Below are 21,103 nucleotides of genomic sequence, written 5' to 3'. Positions count from 1 at the left end.
CAGTACAGACTGTCCACAGATACCTAAGTTTTATAAAATATTTAAGGAAATATTGTATGTGAGGAAAAGTTAGGACAGTGAGGAATGGCAAATTTGCTGGCTGTCACAATTCGAAACCGAATTGATAGGCTATTTTCATTTGGCTTATGGGCACTGTGGTACAAAGAAGTGCTATGAGAAGTTAGCGAGCGTAGCCAAAATTGGTATCAATGCTTTGAAGAAAGTAACCAGTCGGTTAAAATCCTGTGGTGTATGTCAGAGGGCAAAGGTTACTAAAAATACAGATAGAGGGGCAATGCAAAGTATAAAACTGAACGATAGTTTAGAATTACTATCAGTGGATTTATTTGGATCTCTGCTGAGAACATGTGGTAATTTCACATATATATTAGTAGTTTTGGATGTCTTCAAAATTCACAAAACTTTATCCTCTTAGGAAAGCTACAGCACAAACTGTGTTCAGCAAAATGGTAGAATACTTTAAGACTGTAGGAACACCAAAAAGAGTCTTGTCAGATAATGGTCCACAATTTATTGCAAAACTATGGGTAGAAGATATGGAACAGAGGAACATACAAGTTACACATGTATCAGCATACCATCCCCAGAGCAATCCCGTAGAACGATACATGCGGGAATCAGGTAGACTATACAGAACATACTGTCACCAAAACCACCATACATGGGGAAAATTTATTCCAAAATTTGAGAAAAATGTGAATTCATTACAACATGACACAACTGGTTTTACCCCTGAAGAGATCATGTTGGGTTACAAAAGTAAGGCTTTAACTGAAAAAACAATAGAGTTTCCTCAAAACCAAGGCTTAAATTTAGAGAAAAAGAAGGACTTGGTAAGAGAAAGGTTGAGAAGGAAAGCATAAATGCAAGTTAAAGACATGATGAGAGATAAAAATTTGTAAAGTTCAATATAGGTGAACTGGTACTCGTAAAAACACATGAGAAGTCAAGTGAGGTAAACCATGAAATATCTAAATTCAAATATGTTTACCAAGGGCCTTTCGAAATAAAAGCGATACCGCTCCCAAATGCTTATTACCTAATATACCCAAAGATAAAGAAACCATTAGGTACCAGAAATATTATAGATCTTAAAAGATATGTGGTCAGAAATGGGTACACAATTCTTAATTAATAATTAATGTTAGACACCTGAAAGAAAAGTGTAAAATTTATGTAATGTGTTTTATATGTACTACAACTATGTCAGTTTCAGATTCTGAGACAAACTGGACGTATATAATGTTATTGAGTCTGATGATATGGAGCAAATAAGAATGTGTCACCGATAAAGGACTGCAAATGAGGTATGCAGCAGATGTGACACGAAATTGCTTGGTCAGTTAAAATGTGAGGAGTAAAATGTTAAAAGGGACTGCCAGTATATTGAAACATAGAGGCAGCCAAAAGGCGTGAAAGAGCAATTTGTTGAAATATAGTTTAGATAAAACAACTCATGAAGGGTACATGGATGTTTCTTCCTAAAGTAATGTTATATTGTACTAGGTGTATTTGCAATGTGACTATGTATTTTTTGTGTGTAATTATGTATATTTTCTTGTATGAGAGAAGGTGTGTTTTTTCTTGTAATCATAGGTATTTCTTGTGTGGATATGTAGGTACAGTATTTGTATGAAACCATTTCTATTTTTCATGAGATTACGTGTATTTATTATGTAACTATAAAGTGTATGATGTTTAGTATAAAAGATTTATTGTTTATGTAGAGTACATAAAAAAATTGAGGTCTTGAAGTCAAACAAATATGAACAACCGTAACTTTGGTTGTTTCAATAATGCTTAACGGTAGTATACATTACTGAAACAGGGACATGTGTGACATTATTGTTCATATTTTTTTTTTAATTTTGTAAATATTTTATTGAAACTGTTAAAGCAGAAGTAGAGACATCTTGTTTGAAGTGAAATCGATACTGAAACTCTTTGATAAGATTAAAGTGAAGTTACATATTAAGAAAAAGTGTGCAATATTTACTTTTAAATATTGTAAAGATATCTATTTGTTATAATTATTAAATTCTAAAGGTGATATAATGTAATTATGTATGTAATAGTTACTGGCACTCACTTAGGGCTGTATGAGATACGTGTAGTATAAAAGATGGAGTAGTTCCGTCAGGAATGGAAAGCTGTGTAAGCGTAGGCAAAGGTGGGAGCGGAAACTTTTGGCGCACTTTGGCAGGCGCGAACGAAGTCAATCGGTGACCAGTGATCTTAGAGGCAGCACGTACAGCGCCTGCATAGTGTGGAGTGCACCATATTGTTGCATCTTGCCTCGGTTGGAAACTGCAGTTTATCACGGCCTGGTATGGGGAGAAAAATGGGTTATTGATTATAAGATGGATCATCATTATGAAGAGGAAAAAGTCCGACATGGGTAACTGCTCTTGGTCATTCTGATATTAATGCAACGCCACCGTTGCTGATCACAGCTTACAGGGTACGACATTTCAGCTATGTATTATAGCGCGTGCCAGGAAGTTGAAATGTGCTTTAAGAATAATAACCATCATCCAAATTAACAATTGTGTCCACCTGGTAATTTATGCTGCTCATAAACCAAGCAGGATCCTAACCTGGTAAATGAAAATTCCAAGTGACCTGTATTCAGCCAAGACTGTGAAATCTTTAATATATTGATGGCAAATCAGTGATTAATCAGTGAAATAATTGATGGAAAGAATAACTGAGAATATCATAATTAACATTACTATTATTTTCTGTGTTAAAATGATTACGTAAGGTTATGCCAGATTCAGAGACCACATTAGATAAATTGTTTGCTGCTTCACATTAATCAAAGGAAATACTAAGTTGATGATTAATGGTGATAAATAGTAATGTTAAACAATTTATAGTGTATCAATGAAATGTTGAGTGCCAAATATGTTGATGTAGAAGCCCCCCCTGTCCAAATTTACTTTTGCTTTCATGAAATCAGTCTGTTTGCTTAAGCAATTGGGTACTGTAGTTTTGTTTCGAGCGGCTAAACTTTTCTTGTTTTGCTGAATCATCTTATCTAAATCTAAAGTGAAGTCTGTTAGGTAAGTAGGGAGTTGCAATCTTATCAGTTGTCCTACTCAGCTTCATTATGTGTGCCTAATTAGACCGGCGAATAATAGTGTACCACTAACCACATATATTGTTATCGATGTAGAATAGTAGTCTAACTACTGTTATTTGCCATACCTCTGAACTAATGACTTATTTGAAGAAATGAGTTAAAGTCTGATGCTTATTCCTTAGGTTAACACACACGGTTATTACACTTGTTTTTGTGGTTTTGCTGTCCGAATGGGTAACTGTATTTCTGTTTGTTACATTGCTTATTATTAACAGTATAGTATAAGAATATTACAGTTCTTTGCATGACAGTATGTTTTGTAAACCAATTCAGAGAACACAAAATACACGCAAGTATTACATCTGGTTTTACATATCATAACACACAAAATAAGGAGGAATATTACAAACTCACTCACACGCCAGGAATGGCACACTCACTAGGTAACGAATTTATGTCACAAACAACAGAAAAACAAATTGGATACCATGGCTGGAGCCAGAGTCATCATATTTCAGATCTCTTAAACCTTAAAAGAACTAAATGTAAACAAGTGAAACCAGGGTTGATGAACAGCTGATCCCATGGAGCTATACAAATAGCTTCGGGTGGTATGTTGCACAGAGCTGTAACAGTATTGTGCTGGTATTTATTTGGGGCAGTGAGTAGTGAACAGACATACGTGACACTCTTAGAACTAGTGCTGTTGATAAAATATCAATATTTCAATACTTTTTCCAAAAAATATCCATATCTATTGGAGATATTTTTTTCATTGGTATATCAATATCAAAACGACAATATCAGGTGCCCATATTTTTATTTCATATTTTTTCCCCAATTTTCAGTAAATATTTGAAGTTATTCTTATGAAACTGTAGTAGAACATAATTTTACTTTCACAATGTCAATGAGTCTTACTACTTTTTGAGCTTTCATCACATACAGTTTCTCTCAGTTTGATGAAGACTCCAAAGCACAGTTCATTTTTTAACCCCACTAGTGTGCTATTTCTTCACATGTGCATTCTTCAAAAACAGTTGCTGAAAATATAGAACAAAAATCTAAATGACTAGATTGGTTCTTTCCATGGGTGGGGATGTGTGAGGAGAAATGCTGACGTAATCGGTGATCGGCACTACCAACAGAAACTGCAATGTTTAACTTCACCATGGAATTTTGACACTACAATTGATAGGTTGCTGGCATTTGCACAAATGAAAAACCAGGGAACTCAACATGAAGTGTTCAGGACTATTCCAATGTGCAACAAAACTCAATGAGAGACCCATAAGACACCTTATATTGAGCCACTTATATTCAGTTACCATTGCTACCAAAGTAGTTATCGCCAAGTGTGAACATGCTCATTTTTCTTTAAATCCCTGCTCTAAGGAGTTTAAGCAGGCTGCTGGCTTGCTGAAATACAGAATATCTAATAATAAATCAATACTTAATAATGCATGGAAAGTTCTGGTTCCGAATTAAGAATTTTGAGTCATTTCCTTTAATCCTAAAGAAATCAAAAGATAAATATACTGTTCTAAAACTGGTGGTACATTTACAGTGTGCAGTCGATATTTTTATAGGCCACTATATCAATATTTTATCCATCAATATATCGATACTTTTTTTGAAATATTGAGGGCTGATAATGATATTTTTTTAAATATTGATATATCGTATTCTCGATATTTTTAAAAATATCAACAGTCCTGCTTAGAACGCATCAGGTATGCATTCTGCTAATAGGGAGGAAGCAAAACGGGGGGATAGAATGAGGGTCAAAATTGTGCAGTCACACCTAGGCTTGATTATTGCATGCAGATTCTGATGGATGTAGACTGCACTGTGTAGAGCACCAAGCAAAATGATGAAAAGCTGAATTAGCTGACGCTTGACAATTATCTTATAAAAGCCATCTTACATATGCCACTCCTCCAGGGAATGCAACGACAAGACTAGAATAATTATACCACTAATTACAGATTAATAAAGGCATGATATACATGAATGGAATAGAAAGGAACATTGACCTGTAGTACATGGTATGTGCTCTATGCCATGCACTTCAATGGTTCACAGAATATGTATGTAGATGTAGTAATAAAGAGGGTTACACAGGATATACTAGTGTAGAGAACTGCATGAAAGAAATGTTCGGCTTCAAGACCAAAGCAACTTGAAACTTTCTCATTGAATATCCTTCGAATGGTGATCACTTATTTGCCTATTGCCTTTATTGCTTGTATTACCTTCCTCGTGTACTTATGAGACAATCTTGTGATTTCTGCTGACTTTGTTCTAAAATATTCATGTATTGCTATACAGAGCTGTGGCTACGGCTACCAACTGCACCACGCGGTGTACTGATGGTTGGTTGCATACTGCACCCAGCAGACTATGATCCTCAAGTCAAAACGCCAGCAGTACCAAAAGGGGGCTGGGACGAGGTGTCTCAACTCGTATCAGACACATGCACTGATGCCAACAGCAGCTCCAGGTCTCACTGGTCCAGACGTGTTACCATTCAATGTTGAGCACAATTAGAGGCAGAAAGAGGAGAACTCAGTGACTTTCAATGTGGACTACTCATTGAATGTCACCTAAACCACAAATCCATGAGGTGCATTTCAACTATTCTAAAGCTGCCCAAGTCGACTGTTGGTGAGTTATTGTTAAGTGGAAATGTGAAGGAACAACCACATCTAAACCAAGACCAGGCAGACCTCATCTACTGGTGGATAGGGACTTTTGAGCACTGTGGAGAGCATCTGTAAAAAACCTGTATGAAATTAATGAAAGGAGTCACTCGTGAGTTCCAACATGCTACCAGCAGCACAGATAGCACAATTACTTGTGTGTGGGAAGTTAAAAATAATGGTGTACAATGGTTTAGCAGCTTCTGATAAGCCACACATTTCTATACTCAGTGCTAAGCAACACTCAATATGGTGTTAAGAGCAACATTACTGGAAACAAGGGATCTGGAGTTACATGTCACAGTATGCCTGGTGGTAATTTGATGCAACAGGTTACGTCTGGTGAATGACTGGAGAATGTTACCCATCATGAAGTATAGGACCAACAGTGAATTGTGGAGGAGTGAGTTTTACGGCATTGGTACATTTCATGTGATTATAAAGCTTTAGAAAATGCTTAATGCAGAAGGATATGAAGACATTTTACAGAACTGTGTACTTTGCTTACAGTAGAGCAGGAATTTGGAGACAGTGATTGATTGTACCATCATGACAAAGCACCCTGCCACAAAGCAGCATTTGTGAGGCAAATGTTTGTGGACTATAACATTCCTGACATGGAATGACGCCTAAAGTTTTGATCTGAACAAAAGGGGACCTTTGGGATGAGTTAGAAAGTCAACTTCACTCCAGACCCCAGTGCCCAACATCCAACTACATTCTCTGGATGCAGATCTTGACGAAGAATGGGCTCCCATTGCTCCACAGACATTCAGACATATTTGGACATCTCTGTGCAGGCATAAAAGAGGAGCAGCTTAGTCAGTATAGGAGAGGGGGGCATCAGAAGGGAGTTCTACAAAATTAAAGTGTGAAACTCATTGAAACTTAATACATTCTTGGTACTCACATAGAGAAATTCTCACCGTGGGGGGGAAGTGGGGGGAAGGGGTGGAAGAGATGACAGTCAGGGTGTGCATGAATAAAACAAAAAGAATGGGAAATTTGAGATGCGGTGGTTCATTGTTGTGTGGCTGGTGGCCAGCCATGGTGAGTAGGACCAGAGGGTGAGAGCACAAGCCATCGGCTGTGTTTGAAGGCAGAAGTCCAACACAGCACCTACACTGTGCCATGCTGTCAAAGATACTCCAACAACCACACACCTGACTTGCATATTATGTTCCCTATTGGGTAAACGCAGTGTGTGGTACCTAGTGCAGTCAGCAAGGAGCTGACAGAATGAAGTGTTTCTGTCTTGAAGGACATGCTGGGTTGTCACATAGGAACTGTGGGAACTTTTGCTTGTAGCAGCTTGCCACTTCAGGACATAAAAGAAAACTTAATGTTGTCAATAAAGTACTACTGAATTACTCTTGCTACCCCAGACTGGCTGGCCATCCTCTACATCTTTCTCCTCCATCCCTCCTTGGAAGAAGTGGCCACAGGCATTGGTGGTTCTACACAATTTGTACACAGACAGGACTTCAAAACTATGGAGGAATGCAATGGAAAATGGTATAGAAACCACTGAAGGCTATGATGTCTCATGACCACATTTTCAATTGTATTTTATGGAGGATAATATACTATAACATGGGTTATTCATGAGAATGACCTATGTTCCACTGAGGACACTCACCCTGGCGAAATATGGTCTTTTCTTCCATAAACATTTTATGCTGTGCGAAAAATGTACTGTGGATGCACCAATCTGTGATCTGTGCAGACGGTATGTATGTAGTGACATAGCATAGCAGGAGAAAGGTATGGCATGGTGAGTGCAGTAGTACTTGCTGGACGTGAATATTTATCCCTTGAAGGTGTCATAAACAACTCAGAGAAAACGGATATACTAAAATACGAATGCTGAAGATAAATGAAGATTGTAAATCTTAGATATTAAGAAGACTTCTATGTGGTTGGACGTATTTGAATTTATGAGTTACTGATATTTGAATCTGTCTTCACAAAACTGAGATACATAGTTGAAACAATACAGAAGATTAGCAATAAAGATGTGTTTGTCATCCAGTAGCTGGAAGTAATGACACACACACACACACACACACACACACACACACACAGCGTCACCCTGCCTGGAGATGACCTCAAGAGCAAGAAGTTCACGCATGGCCATCATACTGAGTAATTAGACCCAGCAAACAAAACAAAATTACAACTGCATTGGAAGAAGAATAGTTGGAGGTAATCTATACCACAAGTTATCTTTGACATTGTTCTTCACACCAAAAGATCTAGCACACAGTGTTCCCAGGGAAATTCCGCATTTGGTGACCTTACTGAAGGACTAGAAAACTGTGGTGCAGGAAAGGAGAGTTTTGGTAAAATGTTTTTGGAATTACTTCGAAGAAGTACACAGTTGCCAGGGGCAAGTCAAAAATCAACAAAGGAACTTATGTGAGTGACCACATGCTACTTAGTGCCCCAAAAAGCTATTTAACAAAAACAAGTTAATTGTATTCTAGATAACAAGAAGGAAAGGAAAATTTTTACAACCAGAAGATAAATAATCACAATTGCCTACCCTAATTGAGACAACTATTGTGCATGTTTATAAAACATTCAAAGGACACGTATGTATATATCAATTACGACATCAAAGATTTTGCAGCAGGTGTGACTAGGAAGAGTAATGACAGGATAGCAGCAGGCAGACTGGATGAGTGCAGTTCAACTTGACGCACCTATTATGGCAATACGAGTCTTTGCGGCATGTCACATCAGTGGCTCATCACTAGCACAGCAGCTGCTTGCCACAGCTTTACACAACGCACCTGCTCCATCTGCACAGTTGGTGCCAGCATCCACAATTTGCAGTTCTGCGAATTTAGCACTCTTTTTTAATCTGCTATTGTGTGTACTGGAACTTAGGATTGCGTCCCACCATTTGTGAGTGAAGAAACTCAGTGAAAATCTAGTTTGACTAATTAATTGGGATTTCAATTAGTAGTGTATGCCTGGGTGGACTAGAAAAATGGCAGCTGAGGCACCAGAATGGTTTAAGTCAGCTGTGGAACAGTAAAGCTGTGGAGGAAACAAGTAAAACATTTAACAAGAAATTAGAAGACACAATAAGAAAATCGCAGGAAGCCATTAAAGCCAAATTGGAAGCTGCTGTTAAGGCTCAAGGGGATGCTAGTCTTAAGAAGATAGAAGAAAGCAGCAATTAAAAGCTATCACAACTGAGTTGGCAGTGATTTAACTGCAGGCAGAAGAGTCTAAAAAGGAGTTAATGTCTATAGTTGATGTACAGGGAAATAAAATTACAACTATGGAGAAAGAATTAAATCATTCGTCTAGCAAACTGCAAATGGACATCAATGTACTTTGTGATTTAGTGAGGAATGAGGTACACAATTATTTGAAAGTTCATAATAAAGTATAAACGTCAGACAATCAAATCTCAGGTACACAGGAGCACAACTTAATGTTACACCAGGGAAAATTACTGAATGAAATTTTGAATACCCAAGCAACTATGACTAGTTTGGAAGAGATCACAGGAGTTTGTACAACAAAAAGTACCGGATACAGTTGAACCTACTGGTATTAAAACCAGCTCTGTGGGAGATACTGTAGACTAAAGAAAGGAAATACAGAAATTGTGTGATGCCTTAGGAAATGCAAAAATAGAATTTTGAACTAATGGGACAGATAGTAATGTTGGTGTACCTGATGAGGTTTTTGAAGATATTAAAAAAATTCTCTACATCATCACCAAAAAGATAGAAGGACTCCTAAAATATACATTTTATGCTTTGTTACTTAGTCAGTGAGAAGGCAGTGTTCCTGGTTGACCCAGATACATACCAGGGAAAGAGACTATTAAAAGAAATCTATATCCTTGGGAGAATTTGCACACTTCGCAAATTCAGCGGAATAACCCCTGTTGAAAGTTCAAATAATGTATTTGATATGTCCAACAAGAACGGGGGAAAGAAATACAGCAGAAGAAGATTAAATAGTGAAGTAGGTAAAAAGATGAGGGCTAGTAGTAATCAATGGGTAACAGAAGAGATATTGAATTTAATTGATCATCATCATCATTTAAGACTGATTATGCCTTTCAGCGTTCAGTCTAGAGCATAGTCCCCCTTATAAAATTCCTCCATGATCCCCTATTCAGTGCTAACATTGGTGCCTCTTCTGATGTTAAGCCTATTACTTCAAAATCATTCTTAACCGAATCCAGGTACCTTCTCCTTGGTCTGCCCCGACTCCTCCTACCCTCTACTGCTGAACACATGAGTCTCTTGGGTAACCTTGCTTCTTCCATGTGTGTAACATGACCCTACCATCTAAGCCTGTTCGCCCTGACTGCTACATCTATAGAGTTCATTCCCAGTTTTTCTTTGATTTCCTCATTGTGGACACCCTCCTGCCATTGTTCCCATCTACTAGTACCTGCAATCATCCTAGCTACTTTCATATCCGTAACCTCAACCTTGCTGATAAGATAACATGAATCCACCCAGCTTTCGCTCCCATACAACAAAGTTGGTCGAAAGATTGAATGGTGCACAGATAACTTAGTATTGGTACTGACTTCCTTCTTGCAGAAGAGAGTAGATCGTAGCTGAGCGCTCACTGCATTAGCTTTGCTACACCTCGCTGCCAGTTCTTTCACTATGTTGCCATCCTGTGAGAATATGCATCCTAAGTACTTGAACCCGTCCACCTGTTCTAACTTTGTTCCTCCTATTTGGCACTCAATCCGTTTATATCTCTTTCCCACTGACATTACTTTCATTTTGGAGATGCTAATCTTCATACCATAGTCCTTACATTTCTGATCTAGCTCTGAAATATTACTTTGCAAACTTACAATCGAATCTGCCATCACAACTAAGCATATGCAAGACTGCTTATTTTGTGTCCACATATCTTAATCTCACCCAGCCAGTCTATTGTTTTCAACATATGATCCATATATAATATGAACAACAGTGGAGACAGGTTGCAGCCTTATCTTACCCCTGAAACTACTCTCAACCACGAACTCAATTTACCGTCAACTCTAACTGCTGCCTGACTATCCATGTAAAGACCTTTAATTGCTTGCAAAAGTTTGCCTCCTATTCCATAATCTCGTAGAACAGACAATAACTTCCTCCTAGGAACCCGGTCATATGCCTTTTCTAGATCTATAAAGCGTAGATACAATTCCCTGTTCCACTCATAACACTTCTCCATTATTTGGTGTAAGCTAAAGATCTGGTCCTGACAACCTCTAAGAGGCCTAAACCCACACTGATTTTCATCCAATTTGTTCTCAACTAGTACTCACACTTTCCTTTCAACAATACATGAGCAGATTTTACCCACAATGCTCATTAAAGAGATACCTCTGTAGTTCTTACAATCTTTTCTGTTTCCATGCTTAAAGATTGGTGTGATTACTCCTGTCCCAACTCCCAGGCCATTTCAATTATCCTGTGTAGCCATTTAAGACCTGACATTTCACTGTATTTGATAAGTTCCGACTTAATTTCATCCACCCCAGCTGCTTTATTGCACTGCAATCTATTGACCATTTTCTCCACTTCCTCAAATGTGATCCTATTTCCATCATCATTCCTATCCCATTGTACCTCGAAATCTGAAACATTACTGATCGTATTTTCACCTACATTGAGCAACTCTTCAAAATATTCCACAGGATTCACCAGCAGTTTTCCTGACCTGTCCAAAATACTTGTCATTTCCTTCTTACCTCCCTTTCGAAGACTGCTAATTACACTCCAGAATGGTTTTCCAGCAGCTTGACCCAAAGTCTCCAACCTGTTTCCAAAGTCTTCCCATTTCTTCTTGGATGCTGCAATTATCTGTTTGGCTTTGTTTCTTTCTTCAACATAACTTTCTCTGTCTACCTGAGTTCTAGTATGTAGCCATTTTTGATATGCCTTCTTTTTCCTTTTACATGCTGCCTTGACTGTGTTATTCCACCAAGCTGTTTGCTTCATCCTACCTTTACACACTACTGTTCAAAGACTTTCTTTAGCCACTTCTAGTACTGTGTCCCTGTACCTTGTCCATTCCTTTGCCAATGACTGTAATTGACTACATTCAACTAACTGGTACCTTTCTGAGATCACTGTTATGTACTTGTGCCTGATTTCCTTATCCTGAAGTTTTTCCACTCTTATCCTCCTACATATGGACCTGACCTCCTGCACTTTCGGCCTCACAATCCCAATTTCACTGCAGATTAAATAATGATCAGTGTCATCAAAGAATCCCCTGAATACACGTGTGTCCCTCACAGCCTTCCTGAATTCCTGATCTGTTATTATATAGCCAAAAACACTTTAGAAAAACTTGAATCTTGGTTCTATCAAAATGGACTAAAACTAAATGTAACTAAAACCAAAATGATGCAATTTGAAGCTAAATCAGTAGAAAGGAGTGAAATAAAGATAACTTGCAATGATCAGTATATAACAGAAGCAAACCACGTGAAGTTCTTAGGCCTAAATCTTGACAAATATTTAAATTGGAAGGTACACATAGATTACTTAGCAAATAAACTGAACAACTTAGCATTTGCAATGTGTATTTTGTCAGGTGCCACAAACATGGATACCAGAAAGATAGTTTATCACTGCTACTTTGAGTCAGTTATTCGTTATGGCATAATCTTCTCGGGAAATTCAGCAAATGTCACTAGGCTCCTAGTATTACAAAAGAAAGTAATTAGAAACATGTGTGTTGCAAAAAAACGGGAATCCTGTCAACCACTGTTAAAAAATTTAAAAGTACTATCTATCCCCTCACTTTACATATATGAGATGGTGGTGTTCCTATATAGAAATCAACATACACTAGACAATTTCCGTTTTGACCACAACTACAGCACTCGCCACAGAGATAACTTCAAACTTCCAACACATCGTTTAAAACTTTATGCCCAAACGCCAGAGTATATGGGGTTAAAAATTTTCAATAAAATAAAAGGCAGTAATATATTTAAAATGGAGATTGGTTCACTGAAAAGATTGCTCTTTACTCTACTGGTTGAAAAGTGTTATTATTCTGTCGATGAATTCATTGAGGACAGCTTCACAATCTGAACACAGGGATTGTAATACATTTATTATTTTATGTACATGTGTAGCTGAAACTTAGAAATGTAAAATATAATGTAAACTTTTGTATTTCACTTAAAAAAGTGAAAAAAGTTTCTTTTGTAAACCTTGACATGTCTCCTGTACATCAAATCAAATGATTTGCAAATTGTATGTAATGAGATGAATAAACCACATAACACATAACATAACATAACATATAGTCAATGACAGATCTGGTTCCCCTGCCTTCCCATGTATACCGGTGAATGTTCTTATGATTAAAAAAGGAGTTTGTGATTACTAAGCCCATACTGGCACAGAAATCCAAGAGTGGTTTCCCGTTCCTGTTGGCCTCCATATCCTCTCCAAATTTATCCATAATCTTTTCATACCCTTCTGTTCGATTTCCAATCCTGGAATTAAAATCACCCATGAGCAGAACACTGTCCTTGTCCTTTACCCTAACAACTACATCACTGAGTGCCTCATAAAAACTATCCATCTTATCTTGATCTGTCCCTTCACAATGTGAATATACTGACACAATCCTAATTTTCTTGATAGACACTGTCATATCTATCCACATCAGTTGTTCGTTTACATACCTTATTGCAACTACGCTGGGTTCCATTTCTTTCCTGATGTAAAGCCCTACACCCCATTGTGCTATTCCTGCTTAGACTCCTGACAGGTAGACCTTGTATTCTCCCACTTCCTCTTCTTTCTCACCCCTTACCCGAATGTCACTAACAGCTAAAACGTCCAGCCCCATCTTACTTGCAGCCTCTGCCAGCTCTACCTTCTTCCCACAGTAGCCGCCATTGATATTAATAGCTCCCCATCTCATTACCATTTGTTTGCCAAGTCATATCTTAGGAGTCCCTGGTTTGTCAGTTAGAGGTGGGACTGCGTCACCTCCAAAGGTCCGAGGCATTTTGCTCTGGTTGTTGCCACAATCATATTTAAAATACCAGGGAAGCAGGTTGCTAGCCTTACTTGCCCCGAGTCCCATTGAGTTTTACCCCTAACGGTTGAGGGACTAACCGGTGGATTTGGTAGTCTTTGCCGTATGAGCACAAAGGTGACCACGACTCAGAATATGTCCGAGATGCCCAGCCTTATTCCAAAGTAACTGGTATCTCGACTGTCAGGACCACTTACTTGGCCACTCATACGTTGCCTGAGGTTCATGAACTAGGACATGACTACAGGAACCCACACCATGAACCAAGGTGAAAGGAGAAAAAATAAAATTGCAGTAAATGAAGCAGGCAAAAATGAGATCGACAGGAAGTGCAAAATGGCTAAGCAGAGATGGCTAGAGGAGAAATGTAAGGATGTAGAGGCGCATATCACTAGGGGTAAGATAGATACTGCCTACAGGAAAATTAAAGAGACCTTTGGAGAAAAGAGAACCACTTGCATGAATATCAAGAGCTCAGACGGAAACCCAGTTCTAAGCAAAGAAGGGAAAGCAGCAAGGTGGAAGGAGTATATAGAGTGTCTATACAAGGGCGACATACTTCTGGGCGATATTATGGAAATGGAAGAGGATGTACATGAAGATGAAATGGGAGATATGATACTGCGTGAAGAGTTTGACAGAGCACTGAAAGACCTAAGCCAAAACAAGGCCCCGGGAGTGGACAACATTACATTAGAACTATTGACAGCCTTGGGAGAGCCAGTCCTAACAAAACTCTACCATCTGGTGAGCAAAATGTATGACACAGGCGAAATACCCTCAGACTTCAAGAAGAATATAATAATTCCAATCCCAAAGAAAGCAGGTGTTGACAGATGTGAAAATTACCAAACTATCAGTTTAATAAGCCATGGCTGTAAAATACTAACACGAATTCTTTACAGATGAACGGGAAAACTGGTGGAAGCAGACCTAGGGGAAGATCAGCATGGATTCCGTAGAAATGTTGGAACACATGAGGCAATACTGACCCTACGACTTATCATAGAAAATAGATTAAGGAAAGGCAAACCTATGTGTCTAGCATTTGTAGACTTAGAGAAAGCTTCTCACAATGTTGACTGGAATACTCTCTTTCAAATTTTGAAGGTGGCACGGGTAAAATACAGGGAGCGAAAGGCTATTTACAATTTGTACAGAAAGCAGATTGGCGGTTATAAGAGTCAAGGGGTATGAAAGGGAAGCAGTGGTTGGGAAGGGAGTGAGACAGGGTTGTAGGGTATCCCCGATGTTATTCAATCTGTACATTGAGCAAGCAATAAAGGAAACAAAAGAAAAATTTGGAGTAGGTATTAAAATCCATGAAGAAGAAATAAAAACTTTGAGATTCGCTGATGACATTGTAATTATGTCAGAGACAGCAAAGGACTTGGAAGAGCATTTGAACGGAATGGACGGTGTCTTGAAAGGAGTGTGTAAGATGAACATCAACAAAAGCAAAATGAGGATAATGGAATGTAGTCGAATTAAATCAGGTGATGCTGAGGGAATTAGATTACGAAATGAGACACTTAAAGTAGTAAAGGAGTTTTGCTATTTGGAGAGCAAAACAACTGATGATCGTTGAAGTAGAGAGGATGACTGGCAATGGCAAGGAAAGTGTTTCTGAAGAAGAGAAATTTGTTAATATCGAATATAGATTTAAGTGTCAGGAAATCGTTTCTGAAACTATTTGTATGGAGTGTAGCCACGTATGGAAGTCAAACATGGACGATAAATAGTTTGGACAAGAAGAGAATAGAAGCTTTCGAAATGTGCTGCTACAGAAGAATGCTGAAGATTAGATGGGTAGATCACATAACTAATGAGGAGGTATTGAATAGAATTGGGGAGAAGAGGTGTTTGTGGCACAACTTGACTAGATAGAAGGGATCGGTTGGTAGGACGTGTTCTGAGGCATCAAGGGATCACCAATTTAGTATTGGAGGGCAGTGTGGAGGGTAAAAATCGTAGGAGGAGACCTAGAGTTGAATACACTAAGCAGATTCAGAAGGAGGTAGGCTGCAGTACGTACTGGGAGATGAAGCAGCTTGCACAGGATAGAGTAGCATGGAGAGTTGCAACAGACCAGTCTCAGGACTGAAGACCACAACAACAACAACAACATATACCATCACAATAACAGGTGCTGAAACTACACATTGTCTAAAGTTAAATTTACAGAAATTACAATTAAAATTTAACTCATTAAATTAACTGAATACACCAAAAAATTGCGTCTTTTTAACAGTTTCTTCTACTACGAGGTTTAGGCCGAATTATTTGTTTAAATCATGAAATTAACAAATATAGTAATGCAAACAAAAATATTGAGAAAACTATTAATAAGTTTGGAATTAATGAAGGGCTGGTTTTGCTAACATAGTTTTGAATAGAGCCAAATGAATACTTTAAGAATACTAGTGTTTCGTCTTCCAAATGTTTATGATTAGTACAGAATTTATACTTGTTTATACATCAACAATAGAATTTAAGTTACGAAACGATCACCGATTTCCCACTATAACAAATGATACTAACCAGGAATAGTCAAAATAAAGTAGAAAATCCATTACATACATAAAACTAAGCACAAAATTAGATCTGATGTTATTTACTTTAAAGCTGAGGGCCAATCTTTCTCTTTTATGGAAATGCAGATTATATTCACATATGTTAATGATGATTAGTTAATGCAGATTATACTCACATATCATAATTAGTTAAATGTAAACAAAATGAATTTAAGGAGGCAGATGGCAAACAAGAGGGGAATTAATATTATCCCAGCTTGCTTCGTCATACATCTCACAGTGGTTTGCACAGTAACGCTGCAGATGTTTCTATGTCCTTGCTTTTGTCCTCTAGCCATTGCTGCTTAGCCATTTAACACTTCCTTTCAATCTTATTTTTTAGACATTTTTATTCCCCTTCACTTGCTTCATTGTCTGCATTTATATTTAGTCTCCTTTCATCAATTAAATTCAATATCTCTTGTGTTATCCAAGGATTTATATTAGGCCTTGTCTTTTGACCAATTTGATCCTGCACTTCCTTCACTATTTTATCTCTTAAAGCTACCCATTCGTCTTCTACCTTATTCCTTTCCCATGTTCTAGTCAACCTTTGCTTGATACTCCCTCTGAAGCTCTCAACAACCTCTGATTCTTTCAATTTATCCAGTTCCCATCTCCTTAATTTCCTACACTTTTCCCATTTCTTCAGTTTTAATCTACAATTCATAACCAATAAATTGTGTTCAGAGTCCACATCTGGCCCTGGAAAAGTCTTACAGTTTAAAATCTGATACCTAAATCTCTATCTAATTATTATGTAATCAATCTGGTGTCTCCAGGTCCCTTCCACATATACAACCTTCTTTTATGATTCTTACAGCAAATGTTAGCTACGATTAAATTATGCTCTGTGCAAAATTCTACCAGCTGGCTTCCTCTTTCATTCCTTTCCCCCAGTCCATATTAACCTACTATTTTTCCTTCTCTTCCTTTCCCCACTATCGAATTCCAGTCCCCCAGTCCCAAATTTTCACCTCCTTTAACTATTCGAATAATTTCTTTTATCTCATCAAACATTTCTTCAATGTCTTCATCATCTGCAAATTAACTTAAGTTTAAGTTCACAAGATAGTGTACTTATACATACTGGATCATTATAAATCTATAGTTAATAGTACTGCTTCATTCACCATTTCAAGTTATTTACACTACCGGTCAAATAGAAATTATGCTAACATCCATGGTATGTTAAGTGCTAAGCAAATGTACTATCTAATAAATTAAATGTCACATTAAGAGGAGCTTTTGTGATGTGGCAAGTATTGAGAGAATGCCTGAGACTGCAATTAAGAGTTACTTGTTAAAGGTGTGGAAATCAGGAAAGCTTCCACTGCTGCGGCAAGGCCCAGAATGCAACTACTATAGCCAGCCCACAATGAGTGTTGTGGAAAGACAAGAGTGGTGAATGAGCATAACCATTAGTTTAAGCTGCTGAAAAACACCAGTGACTGTTCCCTTCTGGGAAACATGTTCAACACGGAATTACTAAACAAAAATGTTGCTAGTGCTGTGTATATGGATGGAGGCTGAGCAAATCTTAATAGGTTCCACCGAGGACAACATGAGAAGGGCCTATGGATATAGGAGGGATTAGCAGGAGTGAACATCTGGCCTTAGGTGATAGGCACTTACAGGTACAAGCCGCGAAGTCTGCTAACAGCTGAGGTGTTCGAAGCTGTGTTGTTTGTAAATAGCAAAACTCTGAACTATTCTAATAAACACGCTAATAACTTAGAATGAGACAAGAGATATTGATGCAGTAAGCCTAAGGGTTATACGTGTGTCCAAGAAGTGCAATCCTATATACAAAGGCACCAACTGCAATGTCATGCACAACTAGACTCTACACTATAAATAACAAACAAGACAGCGTTACGAGGTAGACATAATATCAGATAATGGCATTATACAATGGTCATTACCACAAGTTGAGGGTTCACATTAAGTGAGTGTGTCATACCAGAAAATATTCTACACATACACTTATAAATGAACGGTTATGGGGTAATTTAACATACTGACCTTACTGACAGTATTTGATTGAAGGTGCGATAAATGCACATCCTTATCTATCTAAATCATATATCTAAAAACAAAGATGATGAGACTTACCAAACAAAAGCACTGGCAGGTTGATAGACACACAAACAAACACAAACATACACACAAAATTCAAGCTTTCGCAACAAACGGTTGCTTCGTCAGGAAAGAGGGAAGGAGAGGGAAAGACGAAAGGATGTGGGTTTTAAGGGAAAGGGTACGGAGTCATTCCAATCCCGGGTGCGGAAAGACTTACCTTAGGGGGAAAAAAGGACAGGTATACACTCGCACACACACACATATCCATCCGCATATACACAGACACAAGCAGACATTTGTAAAGGCAAAGAGTTTGGGCAGAGATGTCAGTCGAGGCGGAAGTACAGAGGCAAAGATGTTGTTGAAAGACAGGTGAGGTATGAGCGGCGGCAAATTGAAATTAGAAATTAGCGGAGATTGAGGCCTGGTGGATAGCGAGAAGAGAGGATATGCTGAAGGGCAAGTTCCCATCTCTGGAGTTCTGACAGGTTGGTGTTAGTGGTAAGTATCCAGATAACCCGGACGGTGTAACACTGTGCCAAGATGTGCTGGCCGTGCACCAAGGCATGTTTACCACAGGGTGATCCTCATTACCAACAAACACTGTCTGCCTGTGTCCATTCATGCGAATGGACAGTTTGTTGCTGGTCATTCCCACATAGAAAGCGTCACAGTGTACGCAGGTCAGTTGGTAAATCACGTGGGTGCTTTTACACGTGGCTCTGCCTTTGATCGTGTACGCCTTCCGGGTTACAGGACTGGAGTAGGTTGGTGGTGCGAGGGTGCATGGGACAGGTTTTACACCGGGGGCGGTTACAAGGGTAGGAGCCAGAGGGTAGGGAAGGTGGTTTGGGGATTTCATAGGGATGAATAAGAGGTTACGAAGGTTAGGTGGATGGCGGAAAGACACACTTGGTGGAGTGGGGAAGATTTCATGAAGGATGGATCTCATTTCAGGGCAGGATTTGAGGAAGTCGTATCCCTGCTGGAGAGCCACATTCAGAGTCTGATCCAGTCCCGGAAAGTATCCTGTCAGAAGTGGGGCACTTTTGGGGTTCTTCTGTGGGAGGTTCCGGGTTTGAGGAGATGAGGAAGTGGCTCTGGTTATTTGCTTCTGTACCAGTGAAGAAGTTGTGGGTCAGGATGAAGCTGGCTAAGGTAATGAGGAAAGAGGTTTTAGGTAGGCTGGCAGGTGATCGGTGTGAAAGGAAATGCTCCATCGCAGCGAGGCCTTCTTCACTTTCGAAGGCCCGACATACCAACAATTAGAGGGAACAGCCATGGGTACCAGGATGCCCCCTCGTACGCCAACCTATTCATGGGTCGCTTAGAGGAAGCCTTCTTGGTTATCCAGGCCTGCCAACCCAAAGTTTGGTACAGATTTATTGATGACATTTTCATGATCTGGACTCACAGTGAAGAAGAACTCCAGAATTTCCTCTCCAACCTCAACTCCTTTGGTTCCATCAGATTCACCTGGTCCTACTCTAAATCCCATGCCACTTTCCTTGACGTTGACCTCCACCTGTCCAATGGCCAGCTTCACACGTCCGTCCACATCAAACCCACCAACAAGCAACAGTACCTCCATTATGACAGCTGCCACCCATTCCACATCAAACGGTCCCTTCCCTACAGCCTAGGTCTTCATGGCAAACGAATCTGCTCCAGTCTGGAATCCTTGAACCATTACACCAACAACCTGAAAACAGCTCTCGCATCCCGTAACTACTCTCCCAACCTGGTACAGAAGCAAATAACCAGAGCCACTTCCTCATCTCCTCAAACCCAGAACCTCCCACAGAAGAACCCCAAAAGTGCCCCACTTGTGACAGGATACTTTCCGGGACTGGATCAGACTCTGAATGTGGCTCTCCAGCAGGGATACGACTTCCTCAAATCCTGCCCTGAATGAGATAACCAGAGCCACTTCCTCATCTCCTCAAACCCGGAACCTCCCACAGAAGAACCCCAAAAGTGCCCCACTTGTGACAGGATACTTTCCGGGACTGGATCAGACTCTGAATGTGGCTCTCCAGCAGGGATACGACTTCCTCAAATCCTGCCCTGAAATGAGATCCATCCTTCATGAAATCTTCCCCACTCCACCAAGAGTGTCTTTCCGCCGTCCACCTAACCTTCGTAACCTCTTATTCATCCCTATGAAATCCCCAAACCACCTTCCCTACCCTCTGGCTCCTACCCTTGTAACCGCCCCCCGGTGTAAAACCTGTCCCATGCACCCTCCCACCACCACCTACTCCAGTCCTGTAACCCGGAAGGCGTACACGATCAAAGGCAGAGCCACGTGTGAAAGCACCCACGTGATTTACCAACTGACCTGCGTACACTGTGACGCTTTCTATGTGGGAATGACCAGCAACAAACTGTCCATTCGCATGAATGGACACAGGCAGACAGTGTTTGTTGGTAATGAGGATCACCCTGTAGTAAACATGCCTTGGTGCACGGCCAGCACATCTTGGCACAGTGTTACACCGTCCGGGTTATCTGGATACTTACCACTAACACCAACCTGTCAGAACTCCAGAGATGGGAACTTGCCCTTCAGCATATCCTCTCTTCTC

At 39.4% G+C, this 21,103-nt stretch overlaps 1 protein-coding gene across 1 annotated transcript in view; it reads right to left on the bottom strand.

The window, feature by feature from the left end:
* Window positions 1-1,972: 1,972 nt before the first annotated feature.
* The window catches only part of LOC126109386 (uncharacterized), a 142,881-nt gene continuing 123,750 nt past the window's right edge, over window positions 1,973-21,103 (bottom strand). The window contains exon 4 of the mRNA XM_049914408.1: window positions 1,973-2,345. Within this exon, the coding sequence (XP_049770365.1) occupies window positions 2,097-2,345 (249 nt within the window). The 3' untranslated portion in view covers window positions 1,973-2,096. The remainder of the gene's footprint in view (window positions 2,346-21,103) is intronic.

Source organism: Schistocerca cancellata, chromosome 12 (genome assembly GCF_023864275.1).
Source record: "Schistocerca cancellata isolate TAMUIC-IGC-003103 chromosome 12, iqSchCanc2.1, whole genome shotgun sequence".
Lineage (NCBI taxonomy): Eukaryota > Metazoa > Arthropoda > Insecta > Orthoptera > Acrididae > Schistocerca > Schistocerca cancellata.
The sequence above is the reverse complement of the archived record's forward strand: the minus strand, read 5'-3'. Positions and strand labels throughout refer to the sequence as shown.